This window comes from Strigops habroptila, unplaced genomic scaffold (genome assembly GCF_004027225.2).
Source record: "Strigops habroptila isolate Jane unplaced genomic scaffold, bStrHab1.2.pri NC_044300.1_ctg1, whole genome shotgun sequence".
Classification (NCBI taxonomy): Eukaryota; Metazoa; Chordata; class Aves; order Psittaciformes; family Psittacidae; genus Strigops; species Strigops habroptila.
The window spans coordinates 153,298-180,394 of NW_022651057.1; the positions used below are offsets into that span (position 1 = coordinate 153,298).

A 27,097-nucleotide genomic window follows, 5' to 3' on the forward strand; every position below is an offset into this window, starting at 1 on the left:
TGCCCTGTGGGATCTCCAGCCTTTGGCATCCTGAAGGCCAAGGGGAGGTTTACCCTCCTGATGTGTGTTTTGGGTGGGGGATGAGGACCATCACTGGTGGTTCAAGCCCCAGGGTGGCTGCTCCCAGAGATGCCCATCTTGGAATTAAGGCTGGGACCACGCACCAAGTGCTGGTGGTCACCAAGTGATAACGTGATGGTCACCACCATCTCGGTAGCTGGCAAGGAAAGGGGTGTCCTCACTGCTGTGTTGGGCTGCTCGGGTGTCCTGCAGACCCCCTGCTCCCTTTGGGCCATGGTCTTGGGGGGGGAATCTCCTGTGCTTTCGGTTCTGTGCTTCTCCCAGTTTTGGGATGTCATCCCTGGGGAAGCTGGTACCAGAGACCCTGATGGACCCCAAAGTGAGGCTGAGAGCAGGGTCCCTCTGCGCTGGGATGTGGGGTGGCAGCAGGGACCCACGAGCCACCGGGTAAGAGCACATCTTGTGCCACCGTGAACCTCAGCATGAAGGTTCCTCACTTTTGGGTCACCAAGGGACGGGCACAGGTTGAGGGCGCTGTGGCCACCTCCGTGGAGGACACCTGAGGATTTGGGGCTGGGTAAAGTGCTTTGCAGCTGAGATGGTCAAGACATGGGGGGGGTCTTGGCCTCCATCCGAGGTGTGGGGGAAGCTGTGACAGAGCAGCATGAAAGCACCTTGTGTGCGTGTGTCCCCCCAGCGCTCACCCATCACACCCAGAGGGTTGGGGTCCCCCTTTTAATTGGTTTGCACCCCCCTTTCTGCTCCTTGCACTGGCCACCAGGTTCCTCAGGCTCCTACTGAGCCCCGGGGGCTACTTGGGGGGGGGGGGGTTAAATAAGTGTCCCCAGGCTGGAGACCCCCTCCTTGGCCACTTGTTTTGGGGCTCCTGAGAGAAGTCCTTGGTACCAGCTGGTTGTGGAGTTGTCCTGCCCTTCACTTGGTGCTTTGAGTCTTCAGGAAGATGGATGAAGGAGAAGTGGGGACACCAAGAGCCTGGTGTGACCCCCCCCCAGGGCATGAGCTTGGGGTTGGCATCATGGGGCAGGGTCTTCCTTCATGAGCTGCGTCATCTCCGTGTCGTCCTCGGGGGCTCCTGCCGTGGTGGGGAGGTAGATGGCCCCCATGGGCTGGAAGGAGGTGGCTGGAGCACCCTGGTCCCTGAGGCGCTGGTGGGCTGTGGGATGGAGGGGACATGGGGCTGATCCCCATCTCCATGGCCCCATGGGTGAAGTGGGGGGCCAGGAGTTGGGGTGTAGGAACGTAGGGATGGGACGGTCACCTCCAGCCTGGGCTGCTGCGATGCACCTTCTCTGGAGGATGAGCCACAGCAGGACCCCGCTCAGCAGCATCACCAGCACCAGCAGCACGATCAGCGCCAAGCAGGATGATGGAGCACCTGGGGTTGGGGAGAGGGGACTTGGGATCCCGTTTCCAGTCATGAGCAGTAACAACGAGCAAGAAAAGCCATCACCCACCACAGCCTGACCTCCCCCAGCACCTCAGCTGGTGGCAGAGCGGGGCTTTCCTTAATGAAGCTTGCCATTAAGAGCTATATCCCATGGGATGGGGAGGTTGGAGCGACCTTCCATGTTCCTGCTGCTCTTAAAACCTCCATCAGCCCTCCTGTGTGTTGTCCCATGTTGGATTTGGGGGGCTGTGTCTCACACAGGCCTATTTCTGACCCTGCTCCATCCTTCAGAGTTGTCTCAGCTCTACCACAACCTGTCTGAGCAATGAGGGCTGGTCCTGGAAGGAACCCGGAGGGTTTGGGGTGGGAAATTTGGGCTCAAAAGAAGAAATAATGGAATGGGTTGGGTTGGGAGGGACCTTAAAGCTCATCCAGCTCCAACCCCTGCCACGGGCAGGGACACCTTCCACTAGAGCAGGTTGCTCCAAGCCCCTGTGTCCAAGCTGGCCTTGAACACTGCCAGGGATGGGGCAGCCACAGCTTCTCCATTCAACCCATTCCAGTGTCCCACCACCCTCATGGTGAAGAACCTCTTCCCATTATCTCATCCAACTCTTCCCTTTTCCAGTTGGAAGCTGTTTCTCCTCATCCCATCCCTTCATTCCCTTGTCCAAAGCCCTTCTCCATGTTTCTTGTAGCCCCTTTAGGCACTGGAGCTGCTCTAAGGTCTTCCCTTCAGGAGCCTTCTCTTCTCCAGGCTGCCGCAGCCCAGCTCTCTCCAGAAGGGATGCACGAGTGTGTTTGGGAGTCTCCAAACACCATCTCCAACGTTCCCAAAGGTGATGGCAAACGAAACGCATCCCCCAGGAACAGCCCTGGAGCTCACCGGGGTGCACATGTGCAACCTCTCCACATGCACCTCCCCTTGGCACCTTTCCCCCCCCTCCCCGCTCTTTGCAGACCCCACAAAGGGTCCCGGTGCTCACCCTTGGGCTGTGTGCACACCACGGTGGCCACCGAGCCCTGCAGGCACGGCCCTGGCGCCGTGTCTCTGTGCTGGCACTCGAGGAGCAGCGACTCGGTGCCGCGGCAGCTCAGCCCCTCCAGCATGGCCCGGCCGTGCTCCTGGCCGAGCGGGGCTCCCATGGGTGCTGCCTGGGCTGGCCCGCAGCCCAGCTGCCTGCAGACCACCGCGGCCTCCAGCAGGCTCCAGCCGCTGCTGCACACCCCGTGCCACGTGGCGTTGTAGAGCACCTCCACCCGCCCCGCGCAGGGACCGGGGCCGTCCTGCACCCGCAGCTGCAAGGGGTTGGTGCCTGCAAGAGGAGCACAGGGGTGAGACGGAGCCTCCAGGAGAGCTTCTGACCTGTCATATGCTCATGGAATGGGTTGGGTTGAAAGGAACCTTCAAGCTCATAGACTCATGGAATGGGTTGGGTTGGAAGGGACCTTCAAGATCATAGACTAATGGAATAGTTTGGATTAGAAGGGACCTTCAAGCTCATAGACTCATGGGATGGGTTGGGTTGGAAGGGACCTTCAAGATCATAGACTAATGGAATAGTTTGGATTAGAAGGGACCTTAAGGATCATACTCATGGGATGGGTTGGAAGGGACTTTCAAGCTCATAGACTCATTGAATAGTTTGGGTTGGAGGGGACCTTCAAGCTCATAGACTCGTGGAATGGGTTGGGTTGGAAGGGACTTTCAAGCTCATAGACTCATGGGATGGGTTGGGTTGGAAGGGACCTTCAGGCTCATAGACTCATGGAATAGTTTGGGTTGGAGGGGACCTTCAAGCTCATAGACTCGTGGAATGGGTTGGGTTGGAAGGGACTTTCAAGCTCATAGACTCATGGGATGGGTTGGGTTGGAAGGGACCTTCAGGCTCATAGACTCATGGAATAGTTTGGGTTGGAAGGGACCTTCAAGCTCATAGACTCGTGGGATGGGTTGGGTTGGAAGGGACCTTCAAGCTCATAGACTACTGGAATAGTTTGGATTAGAAGGGACCTTCAAGCTCATAGACTCATGGAATGGGTTGGGTTGGAAGGGACCTTAGAGCTCATCTAGTTCCAGCCCCCTGCCATGGGCAGGGACACCTTCCACTAGAGCAGGTTGCTCCAAGCCCCTGTGTCCAACCTGGCCTTGAACACTGCCAGGGATGGGGCAGCCACAGTTCTCATTATTCCCATTATTCCCCTAGCGATCATTCCCATCACTGATGTCCCCCCAGCGCTGCAACCTCCCAGCCACAGCTAGAACCACTTTTTGGGGCAACCATTGACCACCTGAGCACACGACTCCCGCGTCTTCATTGTGGTTGCAGTTATGGAGTCCCCAACTCCTGGGGTTGCACTGGGCGAAGGTGGTCTCCATGCCGGTGCACTTGGCGTTGTCCAGCCAGATGGGGTCTACCCCTGGCCCGAAATGAGCTTGTCCCGGTGCCGCAATGGCCGTGCCGCAGCCCAGCTCCCTGCAGATCACTTTGGCATCATTCAGGTCCCAATCGTCATCACAGATGGTGCCCCACTGCTGCTTGTATTGCACCTCCACCCTCCCGGCACAGCGGTTCGGGCCATTGGCCAAGCGAATCTGCACCGTGTCCGTGATGTTGGCATCTGCCAAGAGAAATCTGGTTGGGAAATGGGAACAGGACACCCATCACCTTGCCAAAAGATCCCCAAACCAGAAGCCAGAGGGCAAGTGCAGTCATTATGGTCACCCTTAGTGAGGGATGCACCCTGTCCAGAAGAGCGTGGCCATAGGGATGGACTTCAGGCGCACCTTCATACCCTAGAATGGTGGTGTCTCCTCCTTGCACATGGGTGTGCAATGGAGACCAGGCTGGGGATTTAGGGTCGGGTGGTCCCCTCAAGACAGGGGTTGTCTCACTTGGTGCCATGGGGAGGAGGATGCGAAGGTTTTCATCATGGAATGGTTTGGGTTGGAGGGGACATTCAATGGTCATCTAGTTCCAACCCCTCTGCAGTGAGCAGGGACATCTTCAACCAGGTCAGGTTGCCCAAAACCACATCCAGCCTGGCCTGGAATGTGTCCAGGGATGGGGCATCCACCACTTCTCTGAACAACCTGTGCCAGTGCCTCACTACCCTCAGAGCGAAGAACTTCCTCACTGAATCTCCCTCTTTTAGGTTAAAACCATCACCCCTCATCCCATCACAACAATCTCTCCTCATCTTTCTTACAGGTTCCATTATGAGATGTTGGTTGGGAATGGGGTGGGAACCTGTTGCTGGGTTGGGGACAAACCTTGCCTGAAAGAGGCTTCCCTCCCCAAAACCCATCCCTTTCCAGGGCTTGCATCACCCCAGATCCAGGATAGAATCATAGAATCATGGAGTGGTTTGGGTTGGGAAGGACCTTGAAATCATCTAGTTCCTCTTCATCAGGGGTTGTAGTGATAGGACAAGGGGTGATGGGTTTAAAGCGAAACAGGGGAAGTTCAGGTTGGATCTAAGGCAGAAGTTCTTCCCTGTGAGGGTGCTGAGGCGCTGGCACAGGGTGCCCAGAGAAGCTGTGGCTGCCCCATCCCTGGCAGTGTTCAAGGCCAGGTTGGACACAGGGGCTTGGAGCAACCTGCTCTAGTGGAAGGTGGCCCTGCCCATGGCAGGGGGCTGGAACTAGATGAGTTTGAAGGTCCCTTCCAACCCAAACCATTCCATGATTCCAACCCTGCTGACATGGGCAGAGCAAACAGACCCTGTGGTCATCCCTGCGATGCTCTCAAGGGTTACAGCAGGATGGGCCGTACCTGAGCACACCACGCCGGCGTCCTCTCCGTGGTGGCAGTTACTCCGTCCCCAGGGGTGGCTTTGGCACTGGGCGAGCGTGTCCTCGCTGCCGGTGCAGCTCACATCATCCAGCCAGATGTGCCCCGTGCCCTGGCCGAAGTGAGCGTGGCCGTGGGCTTCCTGAGCGCTTCCACAGCCCAGCTGCCGACACACCACCTTGGCATCGCTCAGGTCCCAGCCGTCGTCACACACCGTCCCCCACTGCCCGGCGTGGAGCACCTCGACCCGCCCGGCGCAGCGGTGGGGCCCGTCCACCAGCCGCAGCGATGACATGTTCCAGGAGCCGGCGCCTGGAAGCACCACAGGGTGGGTTGGGGACACACACAAGGTGTTGGTGGCAGCGTCTAGGACTGGGGAGGGGAAGGATCCCTTCACCCCAGGAAGGGTTTGACCATCCCGCTGCAGAATAGAGTCATGGAATCATGGAACTATGGAGTCAGAGAGTCATAGAATCAACTCAGTTGGAAAAGAGCATCAAGATCAAGTCCAACTAAGTTGGAAAAGAGCTTTAAGAGCATCGAGTCCAACCATTCCCCAGCACGGCCACCACTAACCCATGGCACTGAGGGCATTGGCTACACGGTGTGTGAGCGCTTCCAGGGCCGGTGACTCCAGCCCTGCCCTGGGCAGCCTGTTCCAATGCCTGAGCACCCTTTGGGGAAGGAATTGTTCCTCATCTCCATCTAAACCTCCCCTGGTGCAGCTTGAGGCCGTTTCCTCTTGTCCCATCCTTTGGGAGAAGAGGACAGAGAACCACCTCCAGGCTCCATCCTTTCAGGCAATTATAGAGAGCAACAAGGTCCCCCCTGAGCCTTCTCTCTGCCAAACTAAACCCCCCCCAAGCATCACCGCAGAGGCAGCCGGATGCAGGACGGACACCCCTTGGTCCCCCAGCACACCCCATGTTTTAGCAGCAGGACGCACCTGAGCACACCACGCCGGCGTCTTCCCCATGGTTGCAGTTGTTCTGTCCCCAGGGCCTGGCATGGCACTGGGCGAGCGTGTCCTCGCTGCCGGTACAAGCCACATCATCCAGCCAGATGCGCCCCGTCCCCTGCTTGAAGTGAGCCAGAGCCGGCGCTGCCTCGGCGCTGCCGCAGCCCAGCTGCTGACACACCACCACCGCGTCCTTCAGGTCCCAGCCGTCGTCACACACCGTCCCCCACTGCCCGGCGTGGAGAACCTCAACCCTCCCGGCGCAGCGGTGGGGCCCGTCCACCAGCCGCAGGTCAGCGGAGCTGGAGTTCCCTGCTGCGGAGGAACACACATGAACCTGCGTGCACCGGGCTGGGGGCACCCGCGCGTGGAGGCAGAGCATCAACCAGCCTGTAAAAGACCTTTAAGCTCATTGAGTCCAACCTTTACCCCGCCACTGCCAAGGCCACCACTAACCCATGGCACTGAGAACCTTGTCTACACGGTCTGTGAATGCTTCCAGGGATGGTGGCTCCAGCACTGCCCTGGGCAGCTTGTTCCAATGCCTGAGCACCCTCTCAGTGGATAAATCCTTCCCAATATCCAACCTAAACCTCCCCTGGTGCAGCTTGAGGCCGTTTCCTCTTGTTCCATCACTACTTGGGAGCAGAGACCAGCCCCCTCCTGGCTCCATCCTCCTGTCAGGCAGTTGTAGAGAGCGATAAGGTCCCCCCTGAGCCTTCTCTTCTCCAGTCTGAACCCCCCCAGGTCCCTCAGCCGTTCCTCATCACACTTGTGCTCCAGGCCCTGCACCAGCTCCATTGCCCTTCTCTGGACCCTGAGCCCCCCCCTGCCTGCATCCCAGGAATAACCAGCACCTCCAGCACCCCATGTGCTTCAACCCCATGTGGGCCAGCGTTGGGGCATTGGTAGCATTGAACAGGGAAGGCGTTGTTGTAGGTGGGTGCTGCTCTTTTAACCATGGGGACAAACCCCTGGGTGCAATGCTGCAGGATCATGGACTCATGGAATGGGTTGGGTTGGAAGGGACCTTAACGCTCATCCAGTTCCAACCCCCTGCCATGGGCAGGGACACCTTCCACTAGAGCAGGTTGCACCTTCATTCCTTTCATCCCCCAATGTGTGTGTGTGTGTATACTGGTACTCAACTGATACCCCCAACTAATACTAGAGGTTGTCCTTGACTCAAGTGCACATGGGTCCAGGAGATACACACGGGTGTGAGCTGCAAGAAGCTCCTACCCCAGCCCTGCTCACAGCATCTCCTCCCAAGGGCTGCCCATCGCTGGGTACCAGCAGCAGTTTAAACCCCCCATGCCACCCCCAGCTCTCACCTGCACACACCACGCCAGCATCCTCCCCATGGTGGCAGTTGTGGATGCCCCACATCTTGGCCGGGCATTGGAAGAAGTCCGTCTCCTGCCCGGTGCAGCTCACGTCATCCAGCCAGATGGGGCCGGCTCCCCATCCGAAGCGAGCGGAGCCGGAGGCCAGCACGGCAGCACCGCAGCCCAGCGCCCGGCACACCACCGCCGCGTCCCGCAGGTCCCAGTTGTCATCGCAGATCGTGCCCCACTTGTTGGCGTAAAACACCTCGACCCTCCCGGAGCACTCGCTCAAACCACCTACCAGGCGGAGCCGGGGGCTGCTGGCGATGCCCGAGTCTGGGAATCAACAGGGAATGGGCGCTGTTAGGGATGTACTTATGGAATCAACCAGGTTGGAAAAGATCTTCGAGATCATCGAGTCCAACCTTTACCCCAGCACTGCCACCACTAACCCATGGCACTTAGAACCTTGTCTACACGATGTGTGAACACTTGCAGGGATGGTGGCTCCAGCACTGCCCTGGGCAGCCTGTTCCAATGCCTGAGCACCCTTTGGGGAAGGAATTGTTCCCAATATCCCACCTAAACCTTCCCTGGTGCAGCTTGAGGCTATTTCCTCTTGTTCCATCACTACTTGGGAGCAGAGACCAGCCCCCTCCTGGCTCCATCCTCCTGTCAGGCAGTTGCAGAGAGCGATAAGGTCCCCCCTGAGCCTTCTCTTCTCCAGACTAACCCCCACAGGTCCCTCAGCAATTCCTCATCACACTTGTGCTCCAGACCCTTCACTTCCCTGGTCCTTCTGGCCACACTATTGCTGATCCAGGCCAGGATGCTGTTGGCCTTCTTGGACCTTCTGGTTGTCCCTGTCTTGACCTGTCCTTCTAAGGAAGCATCTGCTGCCACTCAAGGAGCACCCATAAGAGAGATGCTTCAGACCCCTGATCATCCTTGTGGCCTCCACTGGACTCTCTCCAGTAGCTCCTTGTCTTGTACTGAGGAGCCCAGAGCTAGATGCAGTTCTCCAGATGTGGCCTCACTAGGGTTGAGTAGAGGGAGGGAATCATCTCCCTCCACTCGCTGATGTACCCCAGGATGCTCTTGGCATCATGAGAAAAGCCTTAGACACAGAGAAAGCCCATGCTGAGGGTCACCTGCGCACACAACGCTGGCATCTTCCACGTGGTTACATGCATGTTGTCCCCAAGGCTTGACCGGGCATTCAGCGAGGGTGGCTTCTGTCCCAACGCAGCTCACCCCATCCAACCAGATGGGGCCAGATCCTTGTCCAAACCCGGAGAGCCCCGGGGCGGACAGGGCTGCCCCACAGCCGAGCTGCCGGCACACCACGGCCGCATCCAGCAGGTCCCAACCATCGTCGCAGACGGTTCCCCACTGCTGGCTGTGGAACACCTCCACCCTCCCGGCGCAGCGGTGTGGGCCGTTCACCAGCCGCAAGGCTTCCGAGCTCCTCGGGTCGACGTCTAAAACCAGAACCAGAGGACAATAAAGCCTGGCCAGAGATGCCGGCCATGCGGTGGGACCTCCCCTTGCAAGACGTCTTGCAAGGGCTCCACCAGCACCATGAGTGTGTTCTCTTGGGATAAAGCCTCTGAGGACCATGCCCAGTAGATTGTGAACTTGGCCAAATTAGAAGCATGGAATCCCAGCTTGGAAGGGACCTCAAGGATCAGCTGGTCCAACCTTTCTAGGCAAAGCATGAGCTAGATGTCCCAGCACCCTATACAGCCAAATCTTAAGTGTCCAATGGTGGGGAGTCCAGCACTTCCCTGGGGAGATTATTCCAATGGCTGGTTGTTCTCATGGAGGATCTCCAATGATGGGAGTATCCTCATGGGGGCAAGGAGGCACCATCATGCTGCCTTGGTGAAGAGAAGGGACACCCCGAGGACTAGAGGCTGTGTGGCAGCATGGATAAAGAACCCCAAAACCACAGGGGTAGCAGCAACCCTGGTGTGCCAGCACTCCGTGTGTGATGGAATGTCTCCATTCTATAGGCTTGGGATTTCTGGGAATCCCAGGCTGAGGTTTTCCAAGCGCTTTGCCTGGGGGAAGCCAGGAGATGGCAACCACCTTGTTGCTCCCTGGTGGGTCTGAAGGAACAAGGGGGAGGTTGAGCAGGAGCAGGAGGAGGTGGATGCTGACCTGATCCCCGACTCACCGCCACTGACCTGCAGCTGCAGAGCACACGACGCCGGCGTGTCCCCTCGACCTGCAGCTCTCCGCGCCCCACAACTTCACCTTGCATTCCAAGAGGGCCCCCTCCGTCCCGGTGCACTCCACGGCATCCACCCAGATGAGGCCATCTCCTGTCCCAAAGCGGGGGGACCCCACCGCCTCGTGCGCCGTCCCGCACCCCAGCTGCTGACACACCACATGGGCCTCGGCCAGGTCCCAGCCATCGGAACAGATCCCACCCCAGCGCTGGTCATGGAACACTTCGAGTCTCCCGGAGCACGGGTCCGAGCTGTTCACCAGGCGGAGGCTCCCGAGGTCGGAAATGCCTGATCCTAGAGCACCAGAGAGCAAACACGTGTTAAGGAGATACCTTCTGCCCCATGGAACCTTCAGCAGTGAGTTGAGCACTCCTGGGGGTCAAAGATGCCCTTGTCTGTCACACCTTATGTGTCACGGATGCTCTTGCCATGACAGAGAGGACAGACCTTTGAGCTGGCCCAAGTGGTGCCCAAGTCTTGGTTACATGGGCTTGTCCATAGCCATAGAATCAAAGATTGGGACCCCTCCTAAAGCAGACACCAAGGGCAGGGTCCAGTCACATCCTTGTGCCATTTGGGACTCCTGGGATACCTCACCTGCTGCTCCTGAAGGGCACAGGCTTTCCTGTAGGATCTCTTAGCCCAACTCCAACTAGGGTGAGGTGTTACCTTCCCATGCCTGGGCAACTGAGCTCAACACTGGCTGTGTCAGTCAGTGACACCTGGATATTAAGTGAAGTCCAGCCTGATATTAAGCAATCTGGTTGCAACCCAGTGCCCCCAGCCACTAAAATGGGCTGTGGGGTTCCTCTGGTAGAAAGTCAGAGCTGGAGAGGAGATAGAGGGATGGGAGATGGAATCTCATGGGCTCACACAGTGCTGAGCAGGAGATAGAGGGGTGGGAGATGGAATCTCATGGGCTTACGCAGTGCTGAGCAGGAGATAGAGGGGTGGGAGATGGAATCTCATGGGCTCACTCAGTGCTGAGCAGGAGATAGAGGGATGGGAGATGGAATCTCATGGGCTCACTCAGTGCTGAGCAGGAGATAGAGGGATGGGAGATGGAATCTCATGGGCTCACTCGGTGCTGAGCAGGAGATAGAGGGATGGGAGATGGAATCTCATGGGCTCACTCGGTGCTGAGCAGGAGATAGAGGGATAGGAGATGGAATCTCATGGGCTCACTCGGTGCTGAGCAGGAGATAGAGGGATGGGAGATGGAATCTCATGGGCTCACTCGGTGCTGAGCAGGAGATAGAGGGATGGGAGATGGAATCTCATGGGCTCACGCTGTGCTGTGCAGGAGATAGAGGGATGGGAGATGGAATCTCATGGGCTCACTCGGTGCTGAGCAGGAGATAGATGGAATCTCATGGGCTCCTGCAGCTCTGAGCATCACAGGGACATCAACCATGGACCAACCAAAGCTGTCCGAGAGTCCTCCCTGACCATGAGGCCAGTTCTAATGGGAGAAGACCCATTTGTCCTGCAGCCTGCAGGTGATTACCTGAGCAGATCACGCTGGCGTCCTCTCCATGCTCACACCCATGGATGCCCCAGCCCTTGGACCTGCATTCGGAGAGGGCAGCCTCCGTCCCCGTGCAGCGCACGTTGTCCAGCCAGATGGGTCCCTGTCCCTGCCCGTAGTGAGCGCGGTGCGGGGCCAGCACCACGGCGCCGCAGCCCAGCTGCCGGCACAGCACCTTGGCGTCCAGGAAGTCCCAGCTGTCATCACACACCGTCCCCCACTTCCCGTTGTGGAACACCTCGACCCTCCCGGCACAGCCGCCGGAGCCGTTCACCAGCCGGACCGGGGCGAAGCTGGACACAACCGAGCCTGCGGGAGGGCAAGGACGTGCTCAGAGCATCCGGCACCAAGGTGGGAAGAGGAAGAACCCTTTGTCTTGGCACATAGATGGTGCTGTGTGGTCAGGTTGCTTCTGAACCCACAGCATCTCATCCTCACCCATGGAGACACTTCTCCAAGGGCTTGGTGCTGCATGGTTGTGTTGCTTCTGAACCCACAGCATCTCATGCCCATCCATGGAGACACTTTGTCTCATCCCCACCCATGGAGGCACTTCATCTCATGCCCATCCATGGAGACATTTCTCCAAGGGTTCGGTGCTGTGTGGTCACATTGCCTCTGAACCCACAGCATCTCATCCCCACCCATGGAGACACTTCTCCAAGGGCTTGGTGCTGCATGGTTGTGTCACTACTGAACCCACAGCATCTCATGCCCATCCATGGAGACACTTTGTCTCATCCCCACCCCTGGAGACACTTCTCGATGGGTTTGGGGGTACTTGACCCAGCAGCAAGAGGCACCTTGCTCCCAGCTGGGATGGGGACATTCCTGGTGCTGACCCATGGCTGGTGCTGGAGTGGAACCCACCTGAGCACACCACGCTGGCATGTTTCCCGTGGTCACAGCTCCTGTCTCCCCCTGAGCTCGCTGGGCATTCCCTCAGGCTCAGCTCTGTGCCCTGGCAGTTCACGTTCTCCAGCCGCACGCGCAGGGGGCTGGTGCCGAAGTTCGCTCCCTCCGACGCCGGCAGCGCCGTCCCGCATCCCAGCTCCCGGCACACGACCTCGGCGTCCCATTTATCCCAGCTCTGGCCGCAGACAGCTCCCCAGTGCTCCTCATGGAGCACCTCGACCCTGCCGGCGCAGCGGTGCGAGCCGTTGGCCAGCCGGAGCGAAGCCGGCTCCGGGATCAGTGAGTCTGCAAACACCCAAGGGAGTCATGAATGCCTCCAGACATGCTCGTCCCATTGGAATTCAAGCTCCCAGCTCCTCCTCCAACTGCCAAAAGCCTCAGAGAAGAGGAGGGGTGAAACCCAAAACTCCCCCCAGGAGCACCCTGCACCAGAGCATCTCCGTGCAGAGGGTGCACACTGGTCCTGCACCCTCCTGGACCCCACTCCCTGCAGGAATTGCTCTCCAGGCAGGTTGCTTTTGAAGAGCTTCCCCACAATGAGTTGGTCCTGTTGTGGGAGCTGGAGTGGGAAATAGGGATCCCTGCAGGGATGTCTCCCATGGCCTTAAATCATAGAGGCATAGAATCAACCAGGTTGGAAAAGACCTTTAAGATCATCAAGTCCAACCATTGCCCCAGCACTGCCAGGGCCACCACTAACCCATGTTGCATGAGGTTGTCCAAGTGCAGGACCCGGCACATTGCCTTGTTGAACCTCAAACCATTGGCCACAGACCATGGATCCAGCCGGTCCAGATCCCTCTGCAGAGCTTCCAACACTCCCACCCAATTTGGTGTCATCTGAGGGTGCCCTCGATCCCCTCATCCAGATCATTGATAAAGAGATGAAACAGAACTGGCCCCAGCACTGAACTCTGGGGGACACCACCAGTGGCGGGTCACCAACTAGATGTGACACCATTCACCCCAACTCTTTGGGCTCTGCCAATCCAGCCTGTTCTTTACACAGTGAAGAATCCACCTATCCAGGCCATAAGCAGCCAGTTTCTGCTTGGGATGGGAGGAGCAGCCATCAGATGGGACCATCAAGTGCAGGGAGGGTGATGAAGAACCCCACTGGTTGCACCTTACCATCCCTCCACCTTGCATGGAGCGATGCGGAAGGAGAAGTCCTCACCTGAGCAAACCACACCAGCATCTTCCCCGTGGTAGCAGTTACCGGTGCCCCAGGGCCGGGCCGGGCAGGCGGACAAGGCGTTCTCCGTGCCCGTGCAGTTCGTCTCGTCCATCCAGATGATGCCGTCCCCGCGCCCAAACTGGCTTCTCCCCGGGGCCGACAGCGCTCGCCCGCAGTCCAGCTGCCGGCACACGACCTCGGCGTCCACCAGGTCCCAGTTGTCATCGCACACGGTCCCCCACTGCTTGTTGTGGAAGATCTCCACCCTGCCGGCGCAGCGGCTGCCATAGTTCACCAGCCGGACCTGGTCACCCTCCGAGTTACCTGGAAGAGTGAGATATGGAATCATGGAATGGGTTGGGTTGCAAAGGACCTTAAAGATCATCCAGTTCCAATCCCTGCCATGGGCAGGACACCTTCCACTAGAGCAGGTTGCTCCAAGCCCCTGTGTCCAACCTGGCCTTGAACACTACCAGGGATGGGGCATCCAAACCTTCTCCATTCAACCCATTCCAGTGCCCCACCACCCTCACAAGGAAGAACTTCTGCCTTATCTCCAACCTAAACCTCCCCTGTTTAAGTTTAAACCCTTCACCCCTTGTCCTATCACTCCAGTCCCTGATGAAGGTCCCTCTCCAGCATCCTTGTAGCCCCCTTCAGACCCTGGAAGCTGCTCTGAGGTCTCCACGCAGCTTCTCTTCTCCAGCCCCAATTTTCTCAGCTTCCCTTTGTATAGGAGATGCTCCAGCCCCTCCCATAGGAATAGATATCTGGGAATATAAATATGGGGAAGGGCCAGCATGCTGCAGCACATCCCACCCACTGACATCGCGACCAACCCCTCCAGGAGGATGCACCCAACTTCTCCAGCACCCAGACACCCTGTAATGGGAACACCCATGGCTTGTGGAGGCAGAAGATCAAGGTGATGGACGCTCCTCATGCTGTATCACACCCGAGGGGGTTACCTGAGCACACCACGACAGCTTCTTTCCCGTGGTGACAAGTGCCGTTGCCTCGGGGCTGCACCTTGCACATGGAGAGGGCGGTCTCGGTGCCCAGGCAGCTCACGCTGTTGGGCCACATTTGCCCAGGTCCTTGGCCAGAACGTGACCTGGCGGGTGCCACCAGCGCTGCACCGCAGCCCAGCTGCCGGCACACCACCCGCGCCTCGGCCAGGCCCCAGCCCTCGTCACACAGCGCTGCCCAGGCGCCGTGGTGGGGCACCTCCACCCTGCCGTCGCACCGCGTCGAGCCGTTGGCCAGGCGCAGCTCGGTGGCCACGGACATCCCCGAACCTGCCAATGACACGCAAGGGGGAGTGCACCGGGAGAGCCACAGCTTCAGCCTGGGCATCCTCTGTGTGTGGTGGGAGACCACATGCCCACGGTGCTCAGCATCCTCTTGAAAGTGGCTTTTGAGGGGTCGCTTTGAAAAAGGGCTTTATTGCAAAGTCAATTTATTGCAAAGACCCGTTATCGTAGAACCATAGAATGGTTGGGTTGGAAAGGATCTTTGAAGGTCATCTATAGAATCATAGAATCAAAGAATGGGTTGGAAGGGGCCTTTGAAGGTCATCTATAGAATCAAGAGAACCATAGAATGGTTGGGTTGGAAAGAACCTTTGAAGGTCATCTATAGAATCATAGAATCATAGAATGGGTTGGAAGGGGCCTTTGAAGGTCATCTATAGAATCAGAGAACCATAGAATGGTTGGGTTGGAAAGAACCTTTGAAGGTCACCTATAGAATCAGAGAACCATAGAATGGGTTGGGTTGGAAGGGGCCTTTGAAGGTCATCTCTAGAATCAGAGAACCATAGAATGGTTGGGTTGGAAAGGATCTTTGAAGGTCATCTGTAGAATCATAGAATCATAGAATGGGTTGGGTTGGAAGGGGCCTTTGAAAGTCATCTATAGAATCAGAGAACCATAGAATGGTTGGGTTGGAAAGGATCTTTGAAGGTCATCTATAGAATCATGGAACCATAGAATGGGTTGGGTTGGAAGGGGCCTTTGAAGGTCATCTGTATATATGCAGGACCCATCCCACAATCCTTTTGGAACCCTGGAAGTCCATCAATGGCCCCCGTTGCACCTCGAGGTGAGTTACCTGAACATATCACTCCAGCATCCTCCCCATGGAAGCAGTTGTTGTGGCCCCACGTGCTGGCCCGGCAGTTGAAGAGCGTGTCCTCGGTGCCGGTGCAGTTCACCTCGTCCAACCAGATGGGATCATGACCCCTTCCAAAGTGAGCCCCATGGGTGGCCGCCAGCGCCGTGCCGCAGCCGAGCTGCCGGCACACCACGGCCGCATCCAGCAGGTCCCAGCCATCATCGCAGACCGTGCCCCACATGTGGTCGTGCAGCACCTCCACCCTCCCGGCACAACGGTCAAGGCCATTGACCAGCTGGAGGGTGCCCAGGGTGGCCACGATGGAATCTGTGGGAAGAAGGTTGGAGAGGGGTTGTGCATCCCGCGGGATGGATGCAGGGATGCAGGGATGGAGGGATGCAGGGATGGATGCAGGGATGGATGCAGGGGGTGGATGCAGGGATGGAGGGATGCAGGGATGGATGCAGGGATGGATGGATGCAGGGATGGATGCAGGGGATGGATGCAGGGATGCAGGGATGGATGCAGGGATGGATGCAGGGATGCAGGGATGGAGGGATGCAGGGATGGATGCAGGGGATGGATGCAGGGATGCAGGGATGGAGGGATGCAGAGATGGATGCAGAGATGGATGCAGGGATGGATGGATGCAGGGATGGATGCAGGGATGGATGGATGCAGGGGATGGATGCAGGGATGCAGGGATGGATGCAGGGATGGATGGATACAGGGATGGATGCAGGGATGGATGGATGCAGGGATGGATGCAGGGGATGGATGGATGCAGGGATGGATGCAGGGATGCAGGGATGGAGGGATGCAGGGATGGATGCAGGGATGGATGCAGGGATGCAGGGATGGATGGATGCAGGGATGGATGCAGGGATGCAGATGTGCGCAGCCAGGTGGGTACCTGAGCACTCAACGCTGGCATCCTCAATGTGGTGACAGTTGTGTTCTCCCCACGGCCTCGCTCGGCATTCCGAAAGGTCCTTTTCCTCCCCGGTGCAGTTGACTTCATCCAACCAGATCTGCCCCGTCCCTTCTCCGTACCGAGCTCCCGGTGCCACCGACAGCACCGTCCCGCAGCCCAGCTGCCGGCACACGACCTGGCCCTCGAGGGAGCCCCATCCGTCATCACACACCGTCCCCCACGTCCCGTTGTGCAGCACCTCCACACGACCAGCGCAGCGGCTGGGACCTCCTTCCAGGCGAAGGGACTCCTTCGGGCTCTCACTGGATGCGCCTGGACATGCGGGATGGGGAAGAAGCAGGGAGGTGACATCCAGGGGGTGGATGGACTTTGTTTGAGGTGGCTCCTGCCACCCTAAAAGGATTTCAGAGGTGGCATTGGCCATCCCAGACCTGCCCTGGGCATCTCAGGTGTAGTCAGCTGAAGCCCATCTCTGCATCTAAACCTCAGGGGCTCATGTAACAGGCGGAAAAAGTCACAGACTCATGGAATGGGTTGGGATGAAGGGACCTTAAAGCTCATCCAGCTCCAACCCCCTGCCACAGGCAGGGACACCTTCCACTAGAGCAGGTTGCTCCAAGCCCCTGTGTCCAACCTGGCCTTGAGCACTACCAGGGATAGGGCATCCAAACCTTCTCCATTCAACCCATTCCAGTGCCCCACCGCCCTCACAGGGAAGAGCTTCTGCCTCAGAGCTCATCTCAATCTCCCCTCAGGCAGGTTAAAGCCATTCCCCTTGTCCTGTCCCTCCATCCCTTGTCCAAAGCCCCTCTCCAGGTTTCCTGGAGCCCCTTTAGGCACTGGAGCTGCTCTAAGGTGTCCCCTTAAGGAGCCTTCTCTTCTCCAGGCTGACCCAGCCCAGCTCTCTCAGTGCAGCTATTTGAGCTTATCCATGTGCTCAAGACACAGCTTTAGTAGCACAGTGTCTAGGCGTGAGATTGAGCTTGGCCCCATAGCAGGAGTGCTATCCGAAGGGAAACGGTGCGGGAAGGAGCCATCACTGGACATGAGTCACGTGCAGAGCTCCACTGGGTCAGCAGAAGTTCAGGAGGGATCTGATTGCGTTGTGTCAATAAGCTTTTTGACCATGGATAATGATTTCTGAAGAGCTCAGGTCCAGAAGCGTCTTTGCAACGCCACAATAAGCAAGAACCCAACCCTGCAGTGACCTCGCAGAGCTGAGGGACTCGCTGGCATGCTTCTTGCAAGCATTGCCCCGTCACACGTGCATTGACTGAGCTGGACAAGTCCCAGCCCAGATGTTCTCCAGCACATTCCTGATTTTGCTCACTCCAAACGTGGCCAGAAGGTGAATGTTTCTCCTTGTGCCCTTTGTAAATGAGAAACAGCACCAAAAAGGTTGCCCAAATGGAATAACCAGCTTCTGCTCTGAGCTGGAGCAGCTTGGGCAGAGCCCTGAGTCCACCCTTAACCACTTCCAAAGTGATGGCGTTGATGGATCATCAACACGATCCTGCTCCTCAGCAAAGCTCTTCCCCATCCTCGCACCAGCAAAGCTCCTCCCCATCCTTCAATCAATGTTTGGGAGCAAACCATGGCTCTGGAAAAGGGACCTGTAGGGTCTGCGGCTTCCTCACGGCTCTGTGAGCACAAGAATCATGGAAGCATAGAACCATGGACTGGTTTGGATTGAAAAGGACCTTAAGATCCAGAAGGGATCAGACGTGCTTCCCTCTACTCTTGTAATGCTCACAAGCCTTTGATTATGGGGCACAAGCCTTTGGCTGTGGGGTAAAGGCATGTGTGCAGCAGTAGACCTGCTCCTGGAGTGCAGCAGAGAGAGCTGAGCTCCTGACCTCACACAAAACCCTTTTGACCCACCTCCAAAGCCACACAAGCCACCCCCTCCTGCCCCAGCCCCCCCAGTGAAACCCAGGACCCATGGCCAGCCTCTGCTGTGCTCCGTGGAGCACAACTGGATGAGCTGATGTGGCCGATGGGCTCCCCATAGCAGCGAAGGGAAACACCACTCACCCCAAAGACACGCCATCAGGAGGAGAGTCCCCATGCTTTTGGCCCCACCACGATTGGGTTGGTTTCTGCTCCTGGGATGACTGGATGAAGGATGGAGACCTCTCGACGTGGCCATGTCTGCAGGGTGGAGGTTGGAGCGGACTGTCCCTGTGGGAGATGCCAACAGAGCCCTGTGTCCCGCTGGCCAGTGGGGCTTCTGCAGCAAACCCTCCTCTTCCTCTGCCCTGCTCCCAGCTGGGAGTTTCACTTCCCGTGAAGCTGTGCCAGGGGGTGACCTGCTGCCCCATCAGCGGCCACTCTTGTCACTGCCTTGCGCAATGGCAAAGCTGTTCCAGGAAAAACACGGAGCAAACAAACACGCGGGTCCCGTCTCGTACGTGTCAGCCCCGACGGCGCGGGGCCGCGGCCTGGGACAAGACTTTGGACATGCTTTAGAGTGCAAGCTCATAGACTCATGGATTGGGTTGGAAGGGACCTTAAAGCTGATCCAGCTCCAACCAGGGGCAGGGACACCTTCAACTAGAGCAGGTTGCTCAAGCCCCTGTGTCCAACCTGGCCTTGAACACTGCCAGGGATGGGGCAGCCCCAGCTTCTCCGTTCAACCCATTCCAGTGTCCCACCACACTCACAGGGAACTTCTTCCTAACATCTCATCTAAATCTTCCCTGTTTAAGCTTGAAACCATCACCCCTGGTCCTTATGAGAAGTCATCAGGACCCTTCATTACGGCTACATTAGCTTCTGGTGGGGTTTTGGGAGGTGAGGGAGCATCCACTGCAAGAAAACAGGTTAGTAAAGGCTGGAAAAGGCTTTATTGTGGAGCTGGAGCTGGTGGTGGTTGCCATCAGGTGAGCCTGGACGCTATCTGCCATGAGAAAGGGTCCCTTGCAAAGCACTGCCCCAAGCATGTCCTGAGATGCTGAGAAGCTGGAAGAGCTGCTGCCCTCCCATCCCTTGGTGGTGGCACGCTGGAGCTGTGCTGGAGAGAAGGAGTTTTCCAAAGGGGCCATCAAACAAACATCACTTCTTGCTCCGAATAGGAGGGTTCAGGTGGAGGTGGCTGCTGGGCTGGTGGGGCACTGAGGATGGGGCTTGCATTGGGCAAGCAGATTGCTGCCTCTAGGAAGCTCAACCAGGAGGAACCCAAACCCCAGAGGCATGCAGAGCTAGGGCTGGAGACCAGAAGAAGAGGTCTAGTGAACAAGGGGACAGAAGTGAGCTGGAAATGAGTCAAACCTCATCTCATAGAAGATGGAGCAGCCAGGGAAGGTGGCTGCGTTTATCTGCACCGAGGCTCGGTGAGCCCAAGGACTTTGTTCCTCTTCTTTGCAAACAAACAGGCCAGTGGCAAAGAGATTCCCGACAGTGACCAGCAAGGGAATCAGCGAGGTTGGAAAAGACCTTTAAGATCATCGAGTTCAACCTTCACCCCAGGACTGCCAGATCCACCTCTAAATCTTGTCACGAAGACCTTCTCCGAATGGTATACACATTTTATTGCACAAAACTGGGTCCAAGCTCCCGTTTCTCCCTATTCTGAGGACAGAATAGCTCCAACAGCTCCATGTCCCTCCTGTGTCGTTGCCCCAGTGCTGGACTCAGTGGCCCTTCCTTGTTGATGGCCAGGTTAATATCTCACCCAATGTTAGCTGAGTCTCCTGTATCTGACCCAATCTTCTACAATGCTCCTATATCCACAGTATCTGCTTTTCCACCACTTCCACCTTGCCAAGTCATTCCATATCCCTGAATCTGTGTAGGGATTCTCCTGGAAGTGGATTGAGTTCATACAACGGGTGAGGGACTCCTCACCCTGTTCCGGATGGGCTTTTGAGAGGCAGTTGTGGGCAGGGTGGGAGGGCACCTTGCTTGCTCCTGGATTGGGAAGTAACCCTCAATTCCATGGGAGATTAGGGGAAAAGGTAGGATCCCATTGGGAATGCGGTGAGGGTGATGGCACTGGGTGCCACTGCATGTGATGCTGCAGGGGGTTACAGGGATTACAGGGGTCTGTAGGTCTGGGAATAGGGATTACAGTGATTATAGGGATGGGAGTAGGGGTTATAGTGGCTATAGGGGTGGGAATAGGGGTTATAGTGGCTATAGGGGTGGGAATAGGGGTTATAGTGGTTATAGGGGTGGGAATAGGGGTTATAGTGGTTATAGGGGTGGGAATAGGGGTTGTAGTGGTTATAGGGGTGGGAATAGGGGTTATAGTGGTTATAGGGATGGGAATAGGGGTTATAGTGGTTATAGGGATGGGAATAGGAGTTATGGTGGTTATAGGGATGGGAGTAGGGGTTATGGTGGTTATAGGGATGGGAGTAGGAGTTATGGTGGTTATAGGGATGGGAGTAGGGGTTATGGTGGTTATAGGGATGGGAGTAGGGGTTATAGTGGTTATAGGGATGGGAATAGGGGTTATAGTGGTTATAGGGATGGGAATAGGGGTTATAGTGGTTATAGGGATGGGAATAGGGGTTATAGTGGTTATAGGAGTGGGAATAGGGGTTATAGTGGTTATAGGGGTGGGAATAGGGGTTATAGTGGTTATAGGGATGGGAATAGGGGTTATAGTGGTTATAGGGGTGGGAATAGGGGTTATAGTGGTTATAGGGATGGGAATAGGGGTTATAGTGGTTATAGGGATGGGAATAGGGGTTATAGTGGTTATAGGGGTGGGAATAGGGGTTATAGTGGTTATAGGGGTGGGAATAGGGGTTATAGTGGTTATAGGGATGGGAATAGGGGTTATAGTGGTTATAGGGATGGGAATAGGGGTTATAGTGATAGGGATGGGAATAGGGGTTATAGTGGTTATAGGGGTGGGAATAGGAGTTATAGAGGTTATAGGGGTGGGAATGAGGAGGCTGTGCAGATGGGGTTAGGATTCTGGAGTCTACCCAGAGGACCAGGTAGGGGTTGATGTGGGAAGACTTTGCTTGGAGATTGAGGAACTTGGCGCTGCACAGAGGAACTGGGACCCACAGAGACTCCGTGCAGTGAGCTGTGGGGCTATGGGGCAGAGGGATCCACCCTGCCAGGGAAGGTCCTCTCTGCTGACCATGGCAGCCACTGCTCTGCTCTGCTGGCTCCACAGGACGGGGTCTCCTGGGGTCTTGAGGGAGCCTTGCCTTCCCCACCAAGGCTGCCCTATGCCTCGAATGATGTCCCGGTGTCCTCTGTCTTCTTTAGGAGGAGGTTGTCTGCAAAAGGAAGGAACGGGGTGATGCCTGGAGGGTGCAAAGCCCACCCGGTTGGGCTGCACCCATGCCAGCAGGCGAGGTGCCCCATGATCCACAGTCCTGCTCTTACCTGGGGAGCGTCCAACCCATCTTCCCCACCTTGTCCACAGGTAGAGGACCAAGAGGGTCCCGCAGAGCATCATGCCCATGCCCAGGAGACCTTCCAGCACCGGACAGGAATCTACAATATCTGCAGGAAGAGTGAAGCTCAGAGGGATCGTCCAACCCTCTCTACCCCTCTCACCCTGCTCTTGCGTTGCATGTTTCTGGGCTCTTGCAGCATCTTCCCCCCTGGGTGCTGGGGCTGACCCTCATCAGGAGCAAGAGCTCCTCTGCTTTTGGGATGGTGCATGCATGGGCCCCCCACCACTGGGGTAATGCAAACATAGGTGGGATGCTCAGATCTCCAAGCCCACTGAGATGCCTTCACCTTGATGGCCCCACTCCACTGCCTTCAGCTGCCTCCACCCTGCCCACCTCAATGCTTCCAAGCTTGGGGTGGCGCTGGGAGCCTTCACCTCACCAAGCACTTGCTTTGGCTTCAATGTAGACAGAGGGGGTGATGGAGGATCCCAGCACTCACATTTCGTCTCGGTGCACACCACGGTGGCCACTGAGCCCTGGAGGCACGGCCCCGGCGCCAAGTGCCTGTGCTGGCACTCGAGGAGCAGCGACTCGGTGCCGCGGCAGCTCAGCCCCTCCAGCATGGCCCGGCCGTGCTCCTGGCCGAGCGGGGCTCCCATGGGTGCTGCCTGGGCTGGCCCGCAGCCCAGCTGCCTGCAGACCACCGCGGCCTCCAGCAGGCTCCAGCCGCTGCTGCACACCCCGTGCCACGTGGCGTTGTAGAGCACCTCCACCCGCCCCGCGCAGGGACCGGGGCCGTCCTGCACCCGCAGCTGCAAGGGGTTGGTGCCTGCAAGAGGAGCACAGGGGTGAGACAGAGCCTCCGGGAGAGCTTGGTAGGCTCATGGGGTGGTTTGGGTTGGAAGGGACCTTCAAGCTCATAGACTCATGGGATGGGTTGGGTTGGTAGCAACCTTCAAGCTCACAAACTCATGGGATGGGTTGGGTTGGAAGGGACCTTCAAGCTCATAGATTCATGGGATGGTTTGGGTTGGGTTGGCAGGGACCTTCAAGCTCATAGACTCATGGTTTGGGTTGGGTTGGAAGGGACCTTCAAGCTCATAGACTCATGGGATGGGTTGGGTTGGTAGCAACCTTCAAGCTCACAAACTCATGGGATGGGTTGGGTTGGAAGGGACCTTCAAGCTCATAGACTCATGGGATGGGTTGGGTTGGTAGGAACCTTCAAGCTCATAGACTTATGGTTTGGGTTGGGTTGGAAGGGACCTTCAAGCTCATAGACTCGTGGGATGGGATGGTTTGGGTTGGAAGGGACCTTCAAGCTCATAAACTTGTGGGATGGGTTGGGTTGGAAGGGACCTTCAAGCTCATAGACTCATGGGATGGGTTGGGTTGGAAGGGACCTTCAAGCTTATAGACTAATGGAATGGTTTGGGTTGGAAGGGACCTTAAAGCTGATCCAGCTCCAACCCCCTGCCACGGGCAGGGCCACCTTCCACTAGAGCAGGTTGCTCCAAGCCCCTGTGTCCAACCTGGCCTTGAACACTGCCAGGGATGGGGCAGCCACAGCTTCTCTGGGCAAACCCACCCATCTGAGTTGGGTGCACGACTCCTGTGTCAGGCAGGGTGACACTTTTGCTCAACTCCAAAGCCAAGTGGTTGGGTGAAGCTGCCTTTGGTGCTGGGGTTGGGGAAGAGTGAGCAGCGAGGAGAGAAGCCTGGCACAGCGCTGGGACAGAACAGCAGCTCCAGCACCCAGCCAACCCCTGCTTGGGTGGACACTGACCAGCCTGGTGTTACCTGAGCAGACCACCCCGGCGTCCTCGCTGTGCCCGCAGTCGTGCTCTCCCCACTTGCTGAGCTCGCACTCGGTGAGGGTGGACTCGGTCCCCCTGCAGTGGACACTGTCCAGCCAGATGGGACCTGACCCTGGCCCGAAGTGAGCCCAGTACAGCACCGACACAGGCACGCCACAACCCAGCTGCCTGCACACCACAGTGGCATCGTGGAGGTCCCACATGTCGTCGCACACGGTGCCCCACTTCTTGTTGTGGAAGACCTCGACTCTCCCCAGGCATCTGTTGGAGCCATTCACCAGCCGCAGCGGTTGCTGCTTCGAAATGTCCTCATCTGTGGAAGGAGCAAGCGGCACATCATCCTGACCCTCATCCACGGCTCCGGTTGGGATTTGCAATGGGATAAATCCGAGCATCCTCCTGTGCGTGCAGCCTCCAGGTGCCTGGGAAAGGTGCTGCAGCAACCTTGGAAGGGACCTTAAAGCTGATCCAGCTCCAACCATGGGCAGGGACACCTTCCACTAGAGCAGGTTGCTCCAAGCCTGTGTGTCCAACCTGGCCTTGAACACTGCCAGGGATGGGGCAGCCACAGCTTCTCTGGGCACCCTGTGCCAGCACCTCAGCACCCTCACAGGGAAGAGCTTCATTATGTCCAACCTGCATCTCCCCTCTTTAAGCGAGCCCATCACCCCTTGTCCTATCACTCCAGTCCCTGCTAAAGAGTCTGTTTCGTGGACCCATGAGCTAAAGAGCAAAGTGTGGCTGAAGATGGATAAGGGCAATGGGGTGACCCAGCCGGTGTCTGATGAACCCCCAGAGCAGAGCATCCTCCACTGAACATCTCCTGGTCCATTAGCAAGATGTTACCTGCACAGACGACACCAGCATCGTGCCCGTGGTTGCAGTTGTTGATGCCCCAGGGCTGGGCCGAGCACTCGGCCAAGGCGGCTTCACTCCCGTTGCACTGAACGTTGTCCAGCCAGATGGGACCTGAGCCTTGGCCAAAGTGAGCTGCTCCATAGGCTGAGGCCACAGCCCCGCAGCCCAGCTCCCGGCACACCACGGTGGCCTCGGGGATGCTCCAGTCGCGGTCGCACACGGTTCCCCATTGGGAATTGTGCATCACCTCCACCCTTCCCGAGCAGCGGTTGGGGCCGTTCACCAGGCGGAGCTCTATGGGACCAGCGCGGATGGTCATGGGGTGGCTGGAGGCATCTACAGAGGAGGACACAAGAGGAGCACCATGAGAACACCTCACCCTTCACTTCTGCAGGACCATTCTGCATTCCACTGTGGTCGTTGACTGCACCCAACAGTCACCCATGTGCAGCCACCTTGGGACTGGGATGGGGTGATGCAGGGGACCAGGATGGGGTGATACAGGGGACCGGGATGGGATGGTGCAGGAGACCAGGATGGGATGATGCAGGGGACCGGGATGGGGTGATGCAGGGGACCAGGATGGGGTGATGCAGGGGACCGGGATGGGATGATGCAGGGGACTGGGATGGGGTGATGCAGGGGACCAGGATGGGGTGATGCCACATGGTCCCAGCAACCTGTGGTCACTCCAACTGGAGATCCTGAGGCTGCTGGGACAGGAGAAGGAGGGAAGCTTCTTTTCCTGGTGGGCACCGTGTCCTTTTTGCAGGTGGAGGTGACAACCCACGTGCTGATGTCTTTTGGGTCAATTCTGGCCCTACCAATCACCGTGAGCACCTCGACCAGCCACCAAAGCTCCAAGCTGCTGGAGCTCCAACCTCACAGTTCATGGCTTTGCGAAGGAATTGCTTTGAAGACCACGTGTCATCATCTCCCTCCATCCCATCGCTTCCATGGAGCATTACCTGAGCACACCACACCGGCATCTTCACCATGGTGGCAGTTGTTCTTCCCCCAGCCCTTCGTCCTGCAGGAGGACAGGGCCACCTCTGTCCCCGTGCAGTTGACATCATCCAACCAGATGGGTCCAGACCCCATCCCGAAGCGCCCGGTGCCAGGGGCTGACTGCGCCGCGCCACAGCCCAGCTCTTGGCACACCACGGCCGCGTCCTGCAGGTCCCAGTGGTCATCACACACCGTTCCCCACCGGTTCTCATAGAAGACCTCGACCCTGCCAGCGCAGCGGTGGGGTCCGTCTGCCAGGCGGAGGGATGCCCGCTGGGAAGCAACGGGACCTACAAGAGGGATACGGAGAGGGTCCGAGGTGGAAGAGTGGCACTGGGAAAGGGCAGCGTTGCTGGGATGAGCTTCATGGAGCCTTCTGCAAAGGGTGGTGGCTCATGTTGTGGTTGGAAGTTGTGCTTCTAAGGCTGGAGAATGGATGGAGAGCATGCTGAGGAGAAGGGCTTGGGGGTGCTGGGTGAGGAGGAGCTCGATGTGACCCATCAACAGGCACTTGCAGCACATGAGTGAGCGTGAGCAGCAGGTGAAGGCTCCAGCGCCTAAAGGGGCTCCAAGAAACCTGGAGAGGGGCTTTGGACAAGGGAATGAAGGGATGGGATGAGGAGAAACAGCTTCCAACTGGAAAAGGGAAGAGTTGGATGAGAGATTGGTAAGTTCTTCACCGTGAGGGTGATGGGACATTGGAATGGGTTGAATGGAGGTTTGGATGCCCCATCCCTGGCAGTGTTCAAGGCCAGGTTGGACACAGGGATTGGAGCAACCTGCTCTAGTGGAAGGTGTCCCTGCCCATGGCAGGGGGTTGGGGCTGGATCAGCTTTAAGGTCCCTTCAACCCAAACCCGTCTGGGATTCTTTGTGAACCACGGATACCCTTCTCCTTTGGCTCAAAGACAAATTCCAGGAGAGGAATCCTCTGCAAACCCCCTTCTGAAGGACAATTCTCTTCAAAGGGGCTTCAGATATGGTTTTCCTTCCTATTCCCAACCCATGAAATGCTCCTGTTTGCGCTGGGCAGGAAGAGGGAAGAGGACTTTGTGACTTCGTGCCCTTTGCAGATGAACTGGGTGGCCCTGGAGTGGTGGCCAAGACAAATAAAGCTATTGCTGGTCTTAATGTCACCAGTGGGAATGGTGCCAAGGGTTTCCCAACTGCTCTGGGCACGGCATTGCAGTGGGAAAACACCCAGCTACCGGTCTCCTTCCCCACCAAACACTTTCTCCTCCTTTCCAAAGGCTGGTGCATCCAAGGAAGCTTTGCCCCATCCGGTCCCCCCCATTCCTGCGGATGACTGACCCCCTTTTCCTCCTGGGATGCTCCTGGAAGAGGCACTCACCGCAGAGGCAGGCCAGGCTGAGGAGGAGCCCCGCTGCGGTGAAGCCAACCAGGTCCTTCTGCAGGGACAGGAGGCAAGGTCCCAAGATTCCCATGCCCATCCGACCGGGACCGTCCCGGTGCGAGCTCCAGGCTGAGCTGGGTGCTGTGGGTGGGGAGAGCAGGATTGTCCCCTCCTCTGCCCGGGGTTTGCCTGGAGCTCATCCCTCCTCCTGCACTGATCCCTCCTCCCTGCTCTTCCCTCTGGATTTAGTTCCCCCCTGTCCATTACCTGAGTCCCATCTGCTCAG

At 57.4% G+C, this 27,097-nt stretch overlaps 1 protein-coding gene across 1 annotated transcript; it reads right to left on the bottom strand.

Moving 5' to 3' along the window:
* Window positions 1-737: 737 nt before the first annotated feature.
* Window positions 738-25,741, bottom strand: LOC115618918 (deleted in malignant brain tumors 1 protein-like). Its single transcript, XM_030510864.1, has 22 exons — window positions 25,419-25,741; window positions 24,439-24,786; window positions 23,576-23,905; window positions 22,272-22,604; window positions 21,762-21,878; window positions 21,606-21,652; window positions 20,482-21,316; window positions 16,392-16,724; window positions 15,476-15,805; window positions 14,332-14,661; window positions 13,364-13,687; window positions 12,142-12,471; window positions 11,251-11,580; window positions 9,699-10,037; window positions 8,661-8,990; window positions 7,516-7,845; window positions 6,170-6,496; window positions 5,206-5,535; window positions 3,722-4,051; window positions 2,416-2,745; window positions 1,301-1,417; window positions 738-1,195 (listed from the first exon to the last, which is right to left on the bottom strand). The coding sequence occupies exons 1-22, from the start codon at window positions 25,549-25,551 to the stop codon at window positions 1,056-1,058; spliced, it is 6,693 nt and encodes a 2,230-aa protein (XP_030366724.1). The 5' UTR covers window positions 25,552-25,741; the 3' UTR covers window positions 738-1,055.
* Window positions 25,742-27,097: the final 1,356 nt, after the last annotated feature.